Here is a 20,289-nt window from a genome sequence, read left to right on the forward strand (position 1 = left end):
CAGCTAACGTTAACTGTTTGCTCCGTTATTTAGCCAAGCAGGACTGTGCTGCCCACCGGCTGCTAACAGCTAACGTTAGCTGTTTGCTCCGTTATTTAGCCAAGCAGGACTGTGCTGCCCATCGGCTGCTAACAGCTAAAGTTAGCTGTCTGCTCCGTTATTTAGCCAAGCAGGATTGTACTGCCCATCGGCTGCTAACAACTAACGTTAGGTGTTTGCTCCGTTATTTAGCCAAGCAGGACTGTGCTGCCCACCGGCTGCTAACAGCTAACGTTAGCTGTTTGCTCCGTTATTTAGCCAAGCAGGACTGGGCTGCTAACAGCTAACGTTAGCTGTTTGCTCCGTTATTTAGCCAAGCAGGACTGTGCTGCCCACCGGCTGCTAACAGCTAATGTTAGCTGTTTGCTCCGTTATTTAGCCAAGCAGGACTTGGCTGCTAACAGCTAACGTTAGCTGTTTGCTCCGTTATTTAGCCAAGCAGGACTGTGCTGCCCACCGGCTGCTAACAGCTAACGTTAGCTGTTTGCTCCGTTATATAGCCAAGCAGGACTGTGCTGCCCACCGCCTGCTAACAGCTAACGTTAGCTGTTTGCTCCGTTATTTAGCCAAGCAGGACTGTGCTGCCCACCGGCTGCTAACGGCTAACGTTAGCTGTTTGCTCCGTTATTTAGCCAAGCAGGACTGTGCTGCCCACCGGCTGCTAACAGCTAACATTAGCTGTTCGCTCCATTATTTAGCCAGGCAGGACTGTGCTGCCCACCGGCTGTGAACAGCTAACGTTAGCTGTTTGCTCCATTATTTAGCCAGGCAGGACTGTGCTGCTAACAGCTAACGTTAGCTGTTTGCTCCATTATTTAGCCAAGCAGGACTGTGCTGCCCACCGGCTGCTAACAGCTAACGTTAGCTGTTTGCTCCATTATTTAGCCAAGCAGGACTGTGCTGCCCACCGGCTGTGAACAGCTAACGTTAGTACCTTTCCTGCCGATTTCAACACGGATTTGTTGTTCACAATGTAGCATCCATCCATCCATCCATCTGCAACCGCTTATCCCGTTAGGGGCCGCGGGGGGGCTGGAGCCGATCCCAGCCGACATTGGGCGAAGGCAGGGTACAATGTAGCATTATCAGGGAAATTTTCTATAAAAAATTTCATAATTTTGGCATTGACTTGGTTCTCATGACATCCCTATCTAGGAATTGACCCCCCCAACCACCACCACGTATCCTCCCCCCTTTTACTTTACTTATGGCAATAAGATATCTCAGCTCTATCATTTTTGTCCAGGACCCACTAAGTATGGAGTGGCGACTCCACAACCCTGAGCCAGTGACGGTTCCCTACCTCAGCCCGCTGGTGCTGTGGAAGGAGCTGGAGAGTCTGCTGGAGAACGAGGGCGACCCGGTGATCACGGAGTCCGACATGGTGGACCATCATCCCATCATCTACTGGAACCTGGTCTGGTACTTCAGACGGCTGGACCTGCCCAGCAACCTGCCCGGTCTCATGCTCACCTCCGAGCACTGCAACAGAGACTCCCAGGTCAGACACACACACACACACACACACACACACACACACACACACACAAACACAAACACAAACATACAGTACATAATGATAATTATAATAATCATAACGTTAATTTTAATTTCATAGCATAGTTTCTAAAAAAAGTTACAAAGTGCTGTTAGCTGAAACATTTCACTGCCCTCTCTGGTGGAAAGTTTGAAGTCTGTTTCACTGACCTTATCACGCGTAAGCGATGTCGTGGTGTACTCACACACAAGTGCACTTCTACATCATTGCAGCAAGGTGAGAAGTTAAACCGCTGGAGGTCTGCAAAAAAAAGATCTTCAACTGCTGGAAACGTTGCTCTTTAAAAACAGGCAAAAACATTTTTTTTCTATATACAGTATAAGCCTAGGGATGCTAATTTTGAAAAAAAAAAATTAACCGATAACCAACCCTTGTTAACCGAATAAGATTAGTGCATCGCATGTAGCAGTGCGCCAGCTGTAGTGTATGAGCACAACAGACAACTGAGCCCCCAGTTCACAGTCCGGGAGCGTTATCTTAGCAGCCACGGTGCTGCGTTCACTGTCTCCAGTTCACCGTCCGGGAGCGTTATCTTAGCAGCTACGGTGCTGCGTTCACTGTCTCCAGTTCACCGTCCGGGAGCGTTATCTTAGCAGCCACGGTGCTGCGTTCACTGTCTCCAGTTCACCGTCCGGGAGCGTTATCTTAGCAGCCACGGCGCTGCGTGTAGTGTCGCAGACAAACAGCCACTTTCTCCACCGCATCATTTAGTTTAGTTTAGCAGGTTGTCAGCTGTGTGTCTGCCTGGCGTAAAGATAGCGAGTGCCCGACAAACCTTGTGTGTGTTTGTGTTACTTTCAGAGTTGAGGCGTTGCTGGAGGCTTCGTGCTCGCCATTGTCACACACATACGCTCTGTCATTGCGGCGTGACTTTAGTATGTGTCCGACAGACCGTGTGTGTGTGGCGGCGGTAAGTGTGGTTTTGTCGGTGGCGTTCTAGCTGTGAACGTAGCTGTAGCAGACAGTGTGTATACAGTTTATTTGTCGGTGAATAAATGCTACGAGGCTACAACTCCTCAGTTCAAGTGAGCTCAAGAGACTCGAGCCAACTTCCTGTATCTTGCAACTCCAGCTCAGACTCTCTTAGGTGGGCTGTTAAGGTGGACCAGCTTTTCTCCTTAAAGTGACAACAACTCTGAGTTTTGCTCAGCTTTTTAATTCATTATTAATATTTCTTTTAACCGTTTAACCAATAGCGTAATCGGTTTTAAATTCGTAATGTCGGTTAACGGTTAAACGGTTAATTATTAACATCCCTATATAAGGCTCATTGTCTTATTTTTTTATATTTTCATGGAAAACACACCGTTTTTCACCTGTTTTTTGTTCCACTGTGGACCCACCAGAAAACAAATCAACAGAATTTACAGTAAACAAATTCCTCTCGTGTCATGAAAGTGAAGAGAAAAATGGGACAAACGCAACATAATAAAATAAAATAAGTAATGCTAAATGATGATTTTGGATTCATCAGTATTGGATAATTTTATTTATTTATTTTCTTACGATAAATTGCATATGATAGATAATAAAATAGTGAGACTTATTTATATGTTGTTGTTGTGTTTTTTTTTTAAATATTATTATAATTGTAAGCAAGGTACATGATGTAGTAGAGGTTAAATTAAGTGGATTAGAAGAGTTTAGGGGGACCCATACCTAGGGCTGCCCCCTCTTATTAGTCCACTTATGGGTCGGTTTGGTCTCAGTCGACAGTTGAAGATTTCTTCAGTCGATTAGTCAATTTTTATGCTTTTCATGCTGAATGAAACTTATGAGCACATCTCTGGTAAAAAACAAATTTAAAGTGGTGCTTTTGTGTGATTCTTTGTGGAGAAACTCAGTTTTACAGATCTGTCGATTAAATCAATTCTCTCTCTCTCTCTCTCTTTCTCTCTCTCTCTCTCTCTTTCTCTCTCTTTCTCTTTCTCTCTCACTCTCTCTCTCTCTCTTTCTCTCGGCAGGTCCCTCGTCACTGGATGTCGGAGGACAGTAAACATGTGTTGATACAGATCTTGTGGGACAACCTGAAGCTGCACCAGGACTCAATCCAGCCTCTTTACATCCTCTGGAACACATACAGTGAGTCACACTGCTCTCTCTCTCTCTCTCTCTCTCTCTCTCTCTCTCTCTCTCTCTCTCTCTCTCTCTCTCTCTCTCTCTCTCTCTCTCTCTCTGTGTCTGCAGATCACAGCAGTTTATGAGTACTGACTGCTGCTGCTTATAACAGATAGATAGATATGTGTGTTATTTTGGAGGGAGTGGGGTCATGTGCAGGGGTGCTGTGGTTTAACTTTGGGGAATCACTAGTCAAAGGGATTTCAACCACCTGTTTTTATGCACATTTTCAATTTGCATGTAAAAACCTGAGTGGAGACAGTCGAAATATCGCAAAAACGTGGTTACGCTTGGTTCAGGTGGAAAAGTTGGTGAATTGATAAAAGCAAAATGTGACAAAGTGCAACAGAAAACGACTTGGTGAATAACTCCATCACATTTTCCACATTGTTTTAGTTTGTTTGTCTCTTTTAATTACAGCATGTCATTGAACTGTCTTCTTCCTTTATGGTTTAATGGCACCTGAATGGAGAATTAGCGCCACCAGCTATTTATCATGATGTGAAACATGCATTAATTTGTGTTTTCTTTCGCAGATTTCCTGGAAAGTTGTTTAAAATTTGCTCTAAAGTTGAATGGAAACTTGAGTAGTGAAAACAAATAGATGCGAAAATACAATCGCACCTACAGTATAGACAGTTTGTTCCTCTAAGACTCCACATTAATTAAAAACCTCAATTTTAGGTAGGAAAGGAAAGTACAAGTTTCCATCCACCTGTTTTTATGTAAAATTTCACTTTGCGCATTTAGGCATTTACACACCAGGGCGTGACAAATAACATGAAAATGCGAAATACTCACCTGCGAATATTACATCTCTAGGGCTTTTATTGTAAAAGGTAAAAATGGAAGAAGTGGATCTGGTCACGGTTGAAAGGAGTAATAAAGTTTGCAGTCATGATTGGGACTACGGAGCCTTCGTATTGTTGTTTCATAAATATATAACTCAAATCATTCCGCACAACCTGATTGGTAAGATCAGAAAATCTACCTGGTTCTGAAAAAAAGTTATGCAGCTTTTTCGGCGAGTAATAGTCGCGTTCTGTGTGAAAGTACTCATGGCAAAAACAACAGTTAGAAAAAATACATTGACAAATGAATCGCACAAAAAAAAACGATACGATACGATTTCCATGTTTCCAATAAGATTCAAGAACGATATTAAGCTCATTTAAAGTGATACGATACAATAGATTCAACGACGATTCAATGATCTGAAATGGATACAGTAACTTTTGTCAATAATTCAGTCAGTGTGACTGTGAAATAAATATGTGATACTGGACAGAGCAGGTCAGGATTCCTCAAAGTTTTTCTTGTAAGGGAATCAAGGATAAATTAATTATGGTTATAAACAAGTAAACAACGATTAATGGCAAATACATACAGCTTTTATTAGAAAATAATAAAAAGTGCAACTGCAGGACCTGCTGCTTCTGTCCTCATCTTCAATATAAACGGTAGATCAATAATACAGAGATCAACCGCTGATAGTGATCAATCAAATGGCTGATAGTAATCCAGTAGTCCACCTACAGGGTTCATTTGGGCTCTTTTCATACATGAAAACATCTGGAACAACATTTTAAAACTCTGTTTTTTAACTATTTCTGTTTTGTGTTTTACTTTACTCCCGTCGTGATAATTCACCTCGCGGACCGTCTGCTCTCCGGCTGGATCCGTGAGGCTGATGCTGTGTGCACGTAGATATCATGACGGGGAAAGGGTAGTCATTTTCTCTGAATGAAAAAACGACGGCGCACGGGGAAAGGGCCTGTGTAGTTGGATCGTAGGAATATAAATCGATACATCGATGTAGTAGATGAATCGTTACACCCCTACCCTTGGTGTGTAAAGGCCTTTAGAAATAAGCTAAATATCACAAGAAAATGTGGCTGAGTTGGAAAAGTTGGTGTATCGATAAAAACACTGTGACAAAAGTGCAACGCAAACAGGCTTAGCGAATAAATCACGACGTACATGATGTACAAGAATGTGACTTAAACGTCCATTGAGCAGATGAAAACATCTGATCTGTGGGGAGTGATGAGGAGACAATGATTTTCCTCAGAAAAATACATGTAACACAATATACATAAAAGCTGTATTTCATCAAGGTTTCTACATTGTTTCTATTGTTTGAGCTTTGACTGGAGCTCTTTTAATTACATCATCTCATTGTTACGACTCTCTCTGTTGCTCAGCTCAGTTTGTAGTAATTGATTATTTAATGGAGGAGGAGGAGGCAGCTAGCTCCTCCTGGGAATCAGCTAATCCTAGTGCTAACAGGCTCTCTCTGCTCTGTCTTCCAGGACTTAATTGTACTCTGTTGTTAGAGAGTGAGTGTTCTTCTCTGCTGCAGACTCCCACAGATGAGTCTTGGTGTTTGTGTCCTGTACTGTCTGAGGCCTGCTGCTGCTGTGTCTCCCTCTGTTGTGTGCTATGTGCTTGATGCATTGCAGTGTCGTCTGTGGAAAGTCAGCCTCTACCTTTTCATGGTTTCACAGTGTTTTGGAATGAAAGTCTCTGCAGTGTGAAGTGTTAGAGGGATTATTTTGTTTTGTCAAATATGGCCCAGTGCTCTGTATTTGAATGTAGGTTTTGCATCTCTGGTGAATGTGTTTCTCCACTCGCTGACATCCAGCAACTCCTAAAGATGGCCATTGTTGTAGTACCTAAAGGGCTGGGTACTGAACACCAACCTCATTGTGCTGGTTATCCTGAACCTTTAGTTTATATTTTAGTGGTTCATTTTCCAGGTTTGGGTTGCATAAGTTCATAAATCCATTACTAAGTTTGTGTGTGAAGTTCTTAATTCATACTAACAGCTAGTATTTACTAAATCGGGTTGCACCATTAAACTTAAGGAATGTCTTAGCTAAGAAGGAGGTACTTGTATGAGGTACTTATCCATAGTCAGTGTATTACCTACAGTAGATGACGGTCGACACGCCCCCAATTTGGAGAAACAGACAGGAGTACCAACACGGAAGCAAAGCAATGTACTGCTGTGGGGGGGGCTGGCAGTACCTAAAGGGCTAAAAAGTATTTTAGACACCTAAAAAATCAATATCAGTTTATGTGTAAGATATATTTAGAATATTTTCATCCCTTTAACTTGTTGTCAGACAGCCCTTTCCAATGGGGAACTGAAGCCATTATCTATACTCTCTTCAAAGCCACCAGACTCCATTCGTTAGTTTGTTTGTATATTTGTGCGACTTTAGGGAATCTGAACTAACCCTTTAAAACATCAAAGTCACACAATAACACAAACTAACTAACCCATTGATGCAGCAGTAGACCAGTAGCTCGTTCGGTATAATTACTGTTATTGTGAATGGAGTCTGGTGGCTTTGAAGAGAGCATTGATAATGGCTTCAGCTTCCCGTTGGAAAGGACTGTCTGACTGCAAGGTAAAGTGATGAAAATATTCTAAATATAGCGTACGCTTAAACTGATATTGATTGTTCTTTTAGGTGTCTAAAACATGTCTTGATGCTGCCGCCGTCCACAGCAGTGCATTACTTTGCTCCCGTGCTGGTACTCCTGTTTGTTTCTCCAAACTGAGGGCGTGCCCACCGTCATTTACTGTAGATAATATACTGACTATGGATAAGTACCTCATATAACCACACTTCAAAAAATCTGCATTTTAATCACGTGTCAGGTCAGATGTGTCCAATATATTCTTTTACTCTTCAATCTAAACAGGTCATAGTTGTTATAGCTAGAATAACTTTGAACTTTCAAACAGTTTAGGCAAACAGGTCCTGATAACTAACTGGCTTTCCACAGAAAAACAAGCTTGTCCGGGTATTACGAGTCCTTCGTCTTTCAACAGTTTCTTCCACACTGTGCAATTACAGATCACTGCGAAATATTTTCTCCATGACACTTTCTGGATTCTGTATAAAAGTTTTAAAAAAGTTTATAATATAATATAGTTATCATTATTATTATAATTATAATGATTATAATATATAGCCTGATAAGTATTGTTTTGGCAATGCGTCTGAATTGAATCTAAATTTAGATTAAACCGAGTAGTATAATAATAAAATAATTCAGACTTTTTTTACTAGGGTTCATGCCAAGCTTTTATGATTCACCACACACTGTACATCTAATTACTAACTTTTGTTTTAGAATATTTTTACTTTTACTAGATATACTTCAACATAGTATATGCCAAATAAAGTACTGCCTCATAAGAGTACAGATACCCAGCCCCAAGTACTTTTCATCTGAGTGACAACCTGTTCTTGAGAGATAATCTGAGATAAAAACCATCCTCATTTTGCATTATTGTTTAATGTCTTCAGCACTAATATGATGAGTCCATGCTTAACTGTGTGTGTGTGTGTGTGTGTGTGTGTGTGTGTGTGTGTGTGTGTGTGTGTGTGTGTGTGTGTGTGTGTGTGTGTGTGTGTGTGTTGTGTGCTGTGTGCTGTGTGTGTTTTGGTAGATGTGGGTTACCCTCTGTCCCGGCCGGTCCCGGAGGAGGAGAAGCCATTCAGCGAGGAGTTCCTGCAGAGTGTGGTGAAGAGCATCCAGAGGAATGACGTCAGCCGGCCGATGGCTCAACTGCTGCAGCTGCTTGGTCAGACGCTCGGGGTCAAAAGGCAAAGGTCAGCACAGACGCATCATACCAGGATTATTTATTTATTCAACTACTTAACTTCCGAGTCATCGCTAGGGCTGCCACAATAACCGCAATATTGCAATACCACGCTATTGACAAGCCAACTGCAGGGGATAGCAAGCAACCGCCACAACTGCTATGTTCTCATTTTTTCTTTTTTTAATTCTTTGTAATGCGAGCGCCACATTTTTACACTTACAAATGGCAACAGCATGACGAGGCGCTGAGTGTCTATTCTGCGCTGAGTGCTGCACGTTTGGTGTTTTTTCTGGTCGTACTCTACCTTGTGCCGACGTTTTTACTTTTGTGGATATTTCGTATAATAACAACCAGATGCAACCAAAGTGTTTCAGCTGGAAACAACACTGCGTCTCATTGCACTTCAGTGTTCTGCATTTAACAATAAACAAATATTAATTAGTATCTTTGTTGTTTAAAAAGCAATAATATACCTAATAATAGCAATAAAGCTTATTTATACAGCACTAAAATCAAGATAAATTAAGGTATTTGCAAAAAACATTGCAATAATACCGTGTATCATGCTGTTGAATCAATCATTATCACCGCAGGGGAAATTCTTTCACCGCAACAGCCCTAGTCATCACCACTTAAAAACACCTATGTAGAGATTCTTCCATGTGTAAACTAATACGTAAAGCTCATATAAGTCATCATTATGTGTGTACATCAAGTGATATTCCTCCCAAAATCTGTCTTTGAGTATCAAACCCTCGACCCTTCAAAAGTAGCTGTAAAATTTCCATTTGATGTTACTTTATACTTCACTACATTTCAGAGGGGAATATTGTACTTTTTTCTTCACTACATGTATTTGATAAATGTAGTTACTTTACAGATTCAGATTATTAATACAAAATATTATTATTATGAAGAATTTCTTGTCTTTCACCTCCAAAACAGCATTATTGACCCATCCAGATCTAAAATACAGATAATTGCCTGTACGCTTTCATCTTGGCCGCAGTATAAGGGGATAGAATATAATAATATTTAAACAACGAGGTACAGCTCCGGCACGGACTTAGATGTTTTGATTGATTTAAATACGGCAGTGGGTGCTGATATGGGTCACACGGGCCTAAGACTTTGTTTATATATCTTTGTTTTGTTTTTTGTTTGCTTGAGGTGGTTTTTGCCTTTGTCAAAAAAGAGTTGATGCGCTATATGGATTATGGAAACGCCTTTGCTAAATATGTTCTGACGTTGACGTTGCGAACATTTAACTCGCATAACTGATCAGCTGTTGGCGTCTTCTCGGATATTCCCATAGCGTGCGAATGCTGGTCTTCGTCTCAGTACAAAATGAACATGGCCAATACTAGCTGATATGAAAGAACAATTAAAGCTTACCCAATTGAAACAAATTCCTGAAGATCTCTCTCCATTTTTCTCTCGTAGATGGTTAGATGGCCAAGCCGACTTGTTTTGTTTCCGGTTTGCAACCTCTTCTTCTTCTACTCTGTTTACTGGCGGATTACAGCCATGCGTAGCCTGTAGAGCCAACTTTACAACCACCTTTACAACCAAATCACAGAGTAGCCGAGTTTATTCGCCCCAAACCAGTTGATGGAAATGCTGCTAGCTCGCATGCCTTATTTTGAAACATTTCAAAAGTTTGCTTAAAGTTTGCTTCACAATTGAATGGAATCACGGCCATTGAAAGAAGTGTCTTATAACCTTGAATCTCTCCTCCTACAGGAGTTTGTACAGGGACATCCTCTTCCTCTCTCTGGTGGCTCTGGGAAAAGATAACATTGATATTGGTGAGTCATAATTTTATGTTTTAATGATTACATTGTCATATTGTCACATATTCCAGCTTTTATACACCATACCATTCATTTACATCAGTGCCAGTGGTTTAATTTTTTGTTTACTGTATGAGTAGAAAAAACTTCCAGAATTTGATTTAAACCCGCATTAATTTTTTTTTTTTGGCCACTAGAGGGCAGAATAAACAAGCTGTAAGCACAACGGCTGTGGCTCAGAGGGTAGAGCAGGTCGTCCACCAATCGGAAGGTCGGGGATTCGATCCCCGGCTGCTCCGGGTCACATGTCGATGTGTCCTTGAGCAAGACACTTAACCCCAAATTGCTCCCGAAGGCATAGCCATCGGTGTGTGAATGAGTATTTAGATTAGATCCTGATGGGCAAAGTTGGCACTTTAGCAGCCTCTGCCATCAGTGTATGAATGTGTGTGTAAATGGGTGAATGCTAACATGTAATGTAAAGCGCTTTGAGTGGTCGAAAGACTAGAAAAGCGCTATATAAATGCAAGTCCATTTACAACATTGACGTACATTAGCAAACAGTTACCTGTTCACAATTCCAGCAGTTACGGAGCAGAAGTGTTTTATTTGGAGACGTGTTTCTGAATATTCTCGCTCCTTTTACCTTTGTTTTTTCTTTAGTAGGGTTGTCACGATTTAGATTCTAAATTGGAAATCGATCGAAATTTGCTTACAGTTTTGACCACCGAAATCAGAAGCTGGATCGGTGATTCTCCCAGTATTTTTTTCCTATCCGTCCCTCCTACTTGCGTTGCCCAAAGGAAAAAAACAACATGTCAAAGACAACTAAGCGTATCTTACCGGTAGCTTGCAGCTAAAGACGACTCAGCGGATCATACCGATAGCCTGCAGCTAAAGACGACTCAGCGAATCATACCGATAACCTGCAGCTAAAGACCACTCAGCGTTTCTTACCGATAGTCTTTAGCTAAAGACCACTCAGCGGATCTTACCGATAGCCTTCAGCTAAAAACGACTCAGCGGATCTTACCAATAGTCTGCAGCCAAAGACGACTCAACGGATCTTACCGCGAGCCTGCAACTAAAGACGACACGGCGGATCTTACTGGTAGCCTGCTGCTCAAGCCCACTCAGCGTATCTTACCGGTAGCCTGCAGCTAAAGACCACTCAGCGGATCTTACCGGTAGCCTCCAGCTAAAGACCACTCAGATCTTACCGGTAGCCTGCAGCTGAAGACGACTCAGCGGATCTTACCGGTAGCCTGCAGCTGAAGACGACTCAGTGGATCTTACCGATAGCCTGCAGCTAAAGACCACTCAGCATTTCTTATCGATAGCCTGCAGCTAAAGACTACTCAGCGGATCTTACTAATAGCCTGCAGCTAAAGACGACTCAGCGGATCTTACCGATAGCCTGCAGCTAAAGACGACTCAGCGGATCTTACCTATAGCCTGCAGCTAAAGACGACTCAGCGGATCTTACCGATAGCCTGCAGCTAGCCTGCAGGTTTTTGCTCTGAGAAAAACTCTGAGAAACGCTTGCTGTTTTGTAATGTACATTCCTGCCATCTAGTGATTCTTGGTTTTGTTGAAGGTATAGATGACAGTTGTCAGGGCATAAAACCAATGATCTGTTGATCTTTATGAATCAAGACTCCATAGTCTAACAATAACATGTTTAAATCAAAATCAAATTGTGACCTTAATATCAAAAGTCAAATCAAATCATGGATTTGGAGAATCGTGACCTATTCTTTAGCTAACAACGCTAATGAGAGCGGTGAGAGTGAACCAAAACTATGAGCTCAAAGACACTAAAACACTCCATAGAGCTGAGGGGAAGTGCAGACACTCTTGATGTCTCTGTGGGTTTGTCACTCAGAGCGTCATTTGGTCTATTGATGAATGAAAAGTATAGATTAGAGTAGATTTAAAAGATAGAAATTGTAAAGATTGCGAAAAAAAGACCAGCATGTATCTTCTCTTCTTCACTCAGATGCCTTCGATCGCGAGTACAAGTTGGCGTACGATCGCCTTGTGCCGAGCCTGGTGAAGCTGACCCATAACTGTGACCGTCCTCCCAGCACGGGTGTCATGGAGTGCCGAAGGACGTTTGGAGAGCCTTACCTGTAAACACTCACCTTCACACATCATCATCGCTTTAAGACGAGCTCAGGAAACCTGTTGGAAGACTGTGAATGTTTTTGAGAAAACTCTTTGGGAAAAAAGGTACAGTTGACAGCGGTCAGCGTTATGTAGCCTGAAACAAAAAATGATCTCAACTAACTGAAGATGGAAACACCACTCACACCGTTCATAAACAACTTCAACCTTTGGAATCCTGTGAAAATTATACTGTAAATACACAGCAGTAGAGGATTGTTTTTTAGATGCAACATTTATATTGTATAGTCATTCAGCATATGAAGACTAATATTAGCAATATTTTAACTTGAAATATTTATACAAAATAAGCTTTATTTATTGTAGTGTCTTTTCGTTGGGCGTTTAGTGTTTTATTGTTGTTGCTGGGCATTTCTTGTCTCGCAGTTTAAACCATAGTGACCTGAACACCAGTATGGATTTAGTGTGTGTTGTAAATGATGACTAGGTTTTGTGTGCTTTATGAGTTAGGGCATCAAAAAAAAAAGGTTTAATTAGAGCTGCAAGTAAATACACAGAAACGGTTTCGGACTGTTGGTCAAATTTAAGACATCACAGTGGACTCTGAGAAATTCTGCATAGAGAGACGGAGCCCCTCCCTTTCTGGTGTTCGGAAAAAAAAAATCTGTTTTCCAAGGAGATAGACAAATAATCTTTTGATCCCATTTGGATTGTGGCATGAATCACACATATGATGTTTTTCAATTTAAAAGATAATTTATCAAGTGAAAAAGTCTCAGTTTGTCGTAGTATCATTTAGTTTAGTGTGAAACCACTCAGTGAACTACATCTCTCATCTTGTACAACATACAGTACGTCACCAACACTAGCTAGCTAGCTAACCAACTGCTATGTTCCACGCACAAATGTAACATTATCTTACCTGATGTGTTTTATCCAGCGACTCCTGGGCTTTTTATCAGCCAGGAAGAGAAAGAACGACCAGATCCGTTGCTGGTGTGAGTACATCCCAGTACGAAACACACAGGTATCGTAGCTTCAGCGAGAGAGATGTGACTTACGAGACTTTTGTTCTGTGTAGTCTCTTCTATTTACGTATTTTCAGTTTTAAGACATTTACACACCAGGGTCATGACGAATAAATGACATGAAAATGCTAAATATTATATGCCAAGGGCTTTTATTGTGAAAGGTAAGAATGGAAGGAGTGGATCTGGTCTGTGCTGCCTTTCTTAAGGTCGAAATGAGTAATAAAGTTTGCCGTCCTGGTTTGGACTACGGAGCGTCTGTGTTATTGTTTTATAAATATAGGCGTATTCAACGGGATTTGTTGATGCCTTTATGTTGCGGTGCGATAGCTCAGTTAATCGACCTCGTTCGGGAAAATAAATACGTAGCTTTTTTGCCACGTAATGTTCGCGTTCTCTGTGAAATTATACATGACAAAAACAACAGTTCAAAAAAATATATTGTATATAATATATATTATAATTATGGCTGTCAAAATTTGTGTTAACGCGATAACTAGGGGTGTGACGATTCACTCAGCTCACCATACGATACAATACACGATATTGGGTTCACGATATCAGTACGAAACGATATAACAATGTTAGCCGCCGAGCCAACGCACTGCTAGCCGCCGAGCCAACGCCCTGTAAGCCGCCGAGCTAACACGCCGTTAGCCGCCGAGCTAACGCGCTGTGCTGTGCTTGTGTACATATAGCGGCGGTGGATGAGAGACAGCGGACAGAGCAGATCGAAACGTTGCTTTATCCATGTTTAACCGTTTCATCGTTTCTATGCTTGTTGAACAGGTGTAATAACTCTTGGCTTTACAGTTGCAAAGCTTTATTGCACTTACTAACAGCAACGAGCATAGCGTAAACTCGTCTCTCCACCGCGGCCTCTCTGATCAGCTGTTCACTGACTGCGCTGTGTGTGTGTTGATGTGTGTGGAGCTCCGACACAGAAGCTGCGGCCGTGCGTTACGATTGATTGGTTCAATTTCGGCAAGGGCAGACCAGATTTTACTGCGCATGAGTTGTACCCCAAGAGGCTACAGCTTCAGCCCCGGAGCCCCATATGTATGTAGTACATATTATGCCCTGTTATCGCGATCCAGTTTTTCGTCTCGATGATGCATATCGTCACGTTTTTATATCTCGATATTCCGTTCAACGATATTTCGTCACACGCGATAACGTGTTAACACAAATTTGTTTTTACACCACTAATTTCTTTAACGCATTAACGCAACCTGTGATTTTTAGCCTAAACCTAAGGAATCCATTGGTACCAACCATGTCATACTAGCTTCTTGTGTAGGGGATTAAATAACACTCAAATAAACTTAGGCTAAATTTTGGCGAGGAAAAACTGTCATGTCCATTTCCAAAGGGGCCCCTTGACCTCTGACCTCCAGATATGTGAATGTAAATGGGTTCTATGGGTACCCACGAGTCTCCCCTTTACAGACATGCCCCCCCTATGATAATCACATGCAGTTTGGGGCAAGTCATAGTCAAGTCAGCACACTGACACACTGACAGCTGTTGTTGCCTGTTGGGCTGCAGTTTGCCATGTTATGATTTGAGCATATTTTTTATGCTAAATGCAGTACCTGTGAGGGTATTTGTCATTGTTTTGTGTTGCTAATTGATTTCCAATAATAAGTATATACATACATTTGCATAAAGCAGCATATTTGTCCACTCCCATGTTAATAAGAGGGTTAAATACTTGACAAATCTCCCTTTAAGGTACGTTTAGAACAGATAAAAACAAATTCAATTAATTGCGATTAATCATGGAAAATCATGCAATTAATAGATTAAACATTTTAATCGATTGACAGCCCTAATTATAATATTGTATTTAATATATATATATACATATATATATATATATATATATATGTACAGTATATATATATATAGACGTGAAGAAAATGAGGGAGATTTGCCAGGATCATTATTCTGAGTTACTTTTTTCTTTTATTTCATCTGTGAAAACCAGTGTTTGTTGTTGTAATACTCATTTCGGCCTCAAGAGATTGAAGTGCACCACTACCCCATGTTCTAAATAGGACTAAAAGCATTAATATTTTCTTCCAGCTGAGTTTCAATTTACATAAGTTTCTAACACAAAATATACAGTATAAACCTTGTGTTTTTTGAGTGTGTGGAGAAATTAAAACCCCCTTCGAAGAAAATATGAATGCTTTTAGTCCTATTCAGAACAGGAGGTAGTGGTGCGGTTCAGCCTCTTGTATCCAAAATGAGTATTACAACGACAAACACTTGCCTAGATTTTTTCACTTACCAAAACTTGTTTTTCCCACCTGTTTTCACAGATGGAAAAAATAAAATAACTTCGAAAAATGATTCTAGTAAAACCATTTTTTTACCCACCTGCTTGTTAACGAAGAAAAGATTAGTATTACTGTTCATCATCTTCATAATGAACGAGCCGACTGTTGGAATGAAGCTCTCAATCTAAGGTGAGAAATGAATTTAAGGTTGGGAGAGAGCTCACTAAAGTATGAATGGTTTGTTCTAAATATACAGAAGCTGCTATGATAAAAATACAAAACCAAATAAGTTGTCAGCACAGTCCCTTTTCTGTATGCGGTCACTGTCAACACACTTTCGTGTGATTTAACACATTTCGGCAGCCATATTCAAGGTTTACAGTTCCTTACAAAAGTCTGTTCCATTTCTTTAAACGAAAATCCTGATATATTGCAACTTGGATTTTATTTTGAAAAAGTTGAAAGTTTTATCCTTCATTTTTGTCAGTGAATACAACATTGTACTCACAATGAACAAAGAACAATGCAGAACAATGCAAAACAATGTACAGTCACTGAAAACTAGAAGAGTTCATATTAGGTTTTTAAATGTCCTCTGAGGGGATGGACTAAGTTCCAAGTGTTTAACATTCACAAGTGTTTAATAAAAGTACGGAACGTAAATCAGGACTTTAGCAGGGGCTGCGTCCGAAAGCCCATACTATGCACTACATACCCAATATATGTACTATCGTTCAATATACTTTTTGTGAATAATTTACGTCATCACTTCCTGAGAGCCTCCTTGCCAGTTGGAGATGCGTAACCATGGTAACCTGTGCCAACCTCATGTGACCAAAACAATGATTTGTGAGAACCAAAGTCTGAATTAATTTGAAAAAATATCTTATACTTACATGTAAATTGAAGCGTTATTGGCATTACAGAGCTGTCCGTCAAAGTTTGTTATGAAGGTTGTTTTCACTTTTGCATTGCATTTGTGGGATATTTATGCTGCTGTAGTGTCCAGCATTGCATACTGTAATATTTCACTGGAAATAGTATGCAATTCATGTACTATTGGTTTCATACTTAGGTTTTGGACGGAGGACCCTCACTTCTTAACTTGTGAAGGTCTCATGAATATCAACCATGTGTGTGATTTGTGGAAACCAAAACTGGAAAAGTCAGCAAGTTGCACTTTGCCCCTAAAAAGTGAACCGGGAGAGGACACATCGACTACGATGTTAGCAGCTGGAAAGAAGAGCTGCCATTCATCTGTGGATTTTTGTTGTGTTAAAAAGTTGTACAAAATGAATGATTTTGCAGAATCTGGGGCCATGTACATTTTAACTCGCCCTTTGTAGTAATCACATTTTATAACACATGTGCAAACGGTCCATTTTAGATGTGGTGAAGGTTCTGTACAGCGACCAGATCTACAGGACGGTTTAACTGTAAATAAAATCATTGAAACTCATTGTTGGCTTTTTGCATTCTCTTTTTATTAACTTTTCTTTTTTAATTATGGCAATGTTGGTTGATCCAACTACTGAAAGGTCCACCATACAATCATTTCTACAAATATGTATGGTCTGCGGAGCTTTTCACCACTATTTGCGCTATGGAGAAAAGTTTTTAACTGCAACATACCAAACGTGTCATACTATGCTATGACTTTTTTATGACATACTGTCATTAGTAATATGACATTTTTATGACATAAAATACCATGACTTTCTTATTACTGTTTTACCACATACTATGACTTTTTTTGTGACATACCATAATGACATTTTAATTGTTTTTCCTGATATACTATAATATGACTTTTTTATGATTTTCTTAGACAAACTATACTATGACTTTCTTCTGACTTTTTTCAAAATAATATACCATAACTTTTTTAATGACTTTTTTCAACATACTATGCTATGACTTTTTTTGAAAAAGATTTTCGACATACCATACTATGAGTTTTGTTCTCACGAAAATTTTCAACATACCGTACTATGACTTTTTTACAACGTTTCGACATACTACAGGATACTATGACTATTTTGACTTTTTAATACTTTGACTTTATTTTCACGAAATGTTTCATCATACCATACTGTGACTTTTTTTCCAAAAAATGTCAACATACATACTATGACTATTTAAATTTTTTAGACATATTATACTATGACTTTCTTAGACATACAAAACTATGACTTTTGTAGACACACTACTATGACTTTTTTTTAAAAAGATTTTCGACATACTAAACTGACTTTTATCCACGAAATGTTCGACATACAATACTAGGACTTTTTCACAGAAGTTTTTCGACGTACTATACTATGACTTTATCACAAAATGTTTTTCATCATACTATACTGTGACTATTTTTCACAAACATTTTCAACATACATACTATGACTTCTTCTAAATTTTCGACGTACTATACTATGACTTTTTTATGACTTTCTTAGACATACTATACTATGACTTTTTCGACATACTGTACAAAGATTTTTTTTTAAATTTTTTGATGTATTGTATGTCGAAAAATTATATGAACAAAAGTCACAGTATAACACGACTTTTTAATTAAATTTTTCGAGATGCTATACTATAATCTTTTTTCATGAAATTTTGCGACATACTAAAATATTACTTTTTTTCAGGCAATTTTTTTGACATTGTGACGACCCCTCCACTCCACTAGGTGTCCTGTGTCTTTTTGCTGGTTCTCTTTTGTTTTGCGGGAGAGAGGGTCGTCAGGCTGATGAGCCTCACCTGGGCTTGGTGTGGTTGGGATAAAAGCTCTCTACTTTTCAACAGATGTCCCTCTCTTCCTTGGCTGGCACACCTGTTTTGGGTTTGTTTGCGTCAGACATTTTCACACACCCACAAATGCCTACATCACTGATTACTGACTTTCCACGTTTATTTAGTTATTTATTGTTAGTTTGTCAAATAAATGCTTGTTACTATTTTTAAACTAATCTGGTCTCCCATTTTTGTTGCAACCTTTGAGCTGGGTTGTAACAAATGGGGGCTTGTACTAACTTGTTTGACCCAGTTTAGATTGGTATTGTGCAGTTGGTTCTGCTAGTTGTTAAGGCTTGATTGGCAGAGACTGTGATTTCATGAATGACATCAGTTGTAGCCTAGTCGGCAGGTACACCTGATACACCTCATAAAAGTCATAATGCGGCATGTTGGAAATCATTAAAAGAAAGTCATGTCTAAAATCATAAAGTCATGCCGCAGCATGTTGAAAATCATAAAATACAAGTCATGTCAAAATCAAATAAAAAGTCATGCAGTCGAAATGTCAAAAATCATAAAATGCAAGTCATGTCAAAAATAAATAAAAAGTCATACCGCGGCATTTCAAAAATCATTAAAAAAAGTAATGTCAAAAATCATAAAAAAAGTCATGTCGAAAACAATTAAAAAGTCATGCTGCGACATGTCGAAAATCATAAAAAAAAGGCATGTCGAAAAGAAATAAAAAGCATTTCGAAAATAAAAACAAAATAGGCATGTCAAAAACAAATAAAAAGTCATGCCGTTGAAATGTCGAAAATCATAAAATACAAGTCATGTCAAAATCAAATAAAAAGTCATGCAGTCGAAATGTCGAAAATCATAAAATACAAGTCATGTCAAAAACAATTAAAGTCATGCGGCGGCATGTTTAAAATCATTAAAAAAGAGTAATTTCAAAAACAAATAAGTCATGCATGCATGTCGAAAGTCATTAAAAAGGTCATGTCAAAAACAAATAAAGTCATGCTGCGACATGTCGGTCATTAAAAAAGTCATGTCAAAAACAAATAAAGTCATGGTGCAGCATGTCGAAAAACATTCAAAAAGACTCATGTCAAAAACATAAAAAGTCTTGCCACATCATGTTGAAAATCATTAAAAGAAAGAAAGTTATGTCGAAAATCAAAATCACAAAAGTCATGTCCAAAACAAATAAAAAATCATTCCGCGGCATGTCGAAAGTCATAAAATACAAGTCATGTCAAAAAAAATAAAAAGTCATGCCGCGGCTTTTCGAAAAAAAAAAAAAAATAGGCATGTCAAAAACAAATAAAAGTCATGCCGTCGAAATGTCGAAAATCATAAAATACAAATCATGTTAAAAACAAATAAAAAGTCATGCGCGGCATGTCGAAAATAAGTCATGTCAAAATCAAATAAAAAGTCATGCCGCAACATGTCGAAAATCATAAAATACAAGTCATGTCAAAAACAAATAAAAAGTAATGCCGTCGAAATGTCGAAAATCATAAAATACATGTCATGTCAAAAACAATTAAAAAGTCATGCCGCAGCATGTCGAAAATCATAACATACAAGTCATGTGAAAAACAAATAAAAAGTCATGCCGCGGAATGTCAAAAATCATAAAATACAAGTCATGTCAAAAACAAATAAAAAGTCATGCCACGGCATGTCAAAAATCATAAAATACAAGTCATGTCAAAAACAAATTAAAAGTCATGCAGTCGAAATGTCGAAAATCATAAAATACAAATCATGTTAAAAACAAATAAAAAGTCATGCGCGGCATGTCGAAAATAAGTCATGTCAAAATCAAATAAAAAGTCATGCTGCAACATGTCGAAAATCATAAAATACAAGTCATGTCAAAAACAAATTAAAAGTCATGCCGCGGCATGTTCAAAATTTAAAAAACAATAGTCATATCAAAAACAAATAAAAAGTCATGCTGCGG

At 39.2% G+C, this 20,289-nt stretch overlaps 1 protein-coding gene across 9 annotated transcripts in view; it reads left to right on the forward strand.

Annotated features, from left to right (window-relative positions):
• LOC141760937 (C-myc promoter-binding protein-like) overlaps positions 1 to 17,031 on the forward strand; it is a 210,316-nt gene extending 193,285 nt beyond the window's left edge. For 5 of the 9 annotated variants that reach the window (XM_074624069.1, XM_074624057.1, XM_074624078.1 and 2 more), the window contains 6 exons: positions 1,286 to 1,540; positions 3,562 to 3,679; positions 6,028 to 6,054; positions 8,184 to 8,346; positions 10,083 to 10,147; positions 12,132 to 17,031. In XM_074624069.1, coding sequence (XP_074480170.1) covers positions 1,286 to 1,540; positions 3,562 to 3,679; positions 6,028 to 6,054; positions 8,184 to 8,346; positions 10,083 to 10,147; positions 12,132 to 12,268 — 765 coding nt within the window. In that variant the 3' untranslated portion in view covers positions 12,269 to 17,031. The remainder of the gene's footprint in view (positions 1 to 1,285; positions 1,541 to 3,561; positions 3,680 to 6,027; positions 6,055 to 8,183; positions 8,347 to 10,082; positions 10,148 to 12,131) is intronic. The other 4 variants (XM_074624061.1, XM_074624115.1, XM_074624123.1 and 1 more) reach the window with 1 other exon arrangement.
• The last annotated feature ends 3,258 nt before the right edge of the window (positions 17,032 to 20,289 follow it).

The sequence above is a fragment of the Sebastes fasciatus genome, chromosome 2, assembly GCF_043250625.1.
Source record: "Sebastes fasciatus isolate fSebFas1 chromosome 2, fSebFas1.pri, whole genome shotgun sequence".
Taxonomy (NCBI): domain Eukaryota; kingdom Metazoa; phylum Chordata; class Actinopteri; order Perciformes; family Sebastidae; genus Sebastes; species Sebastes fasciatus.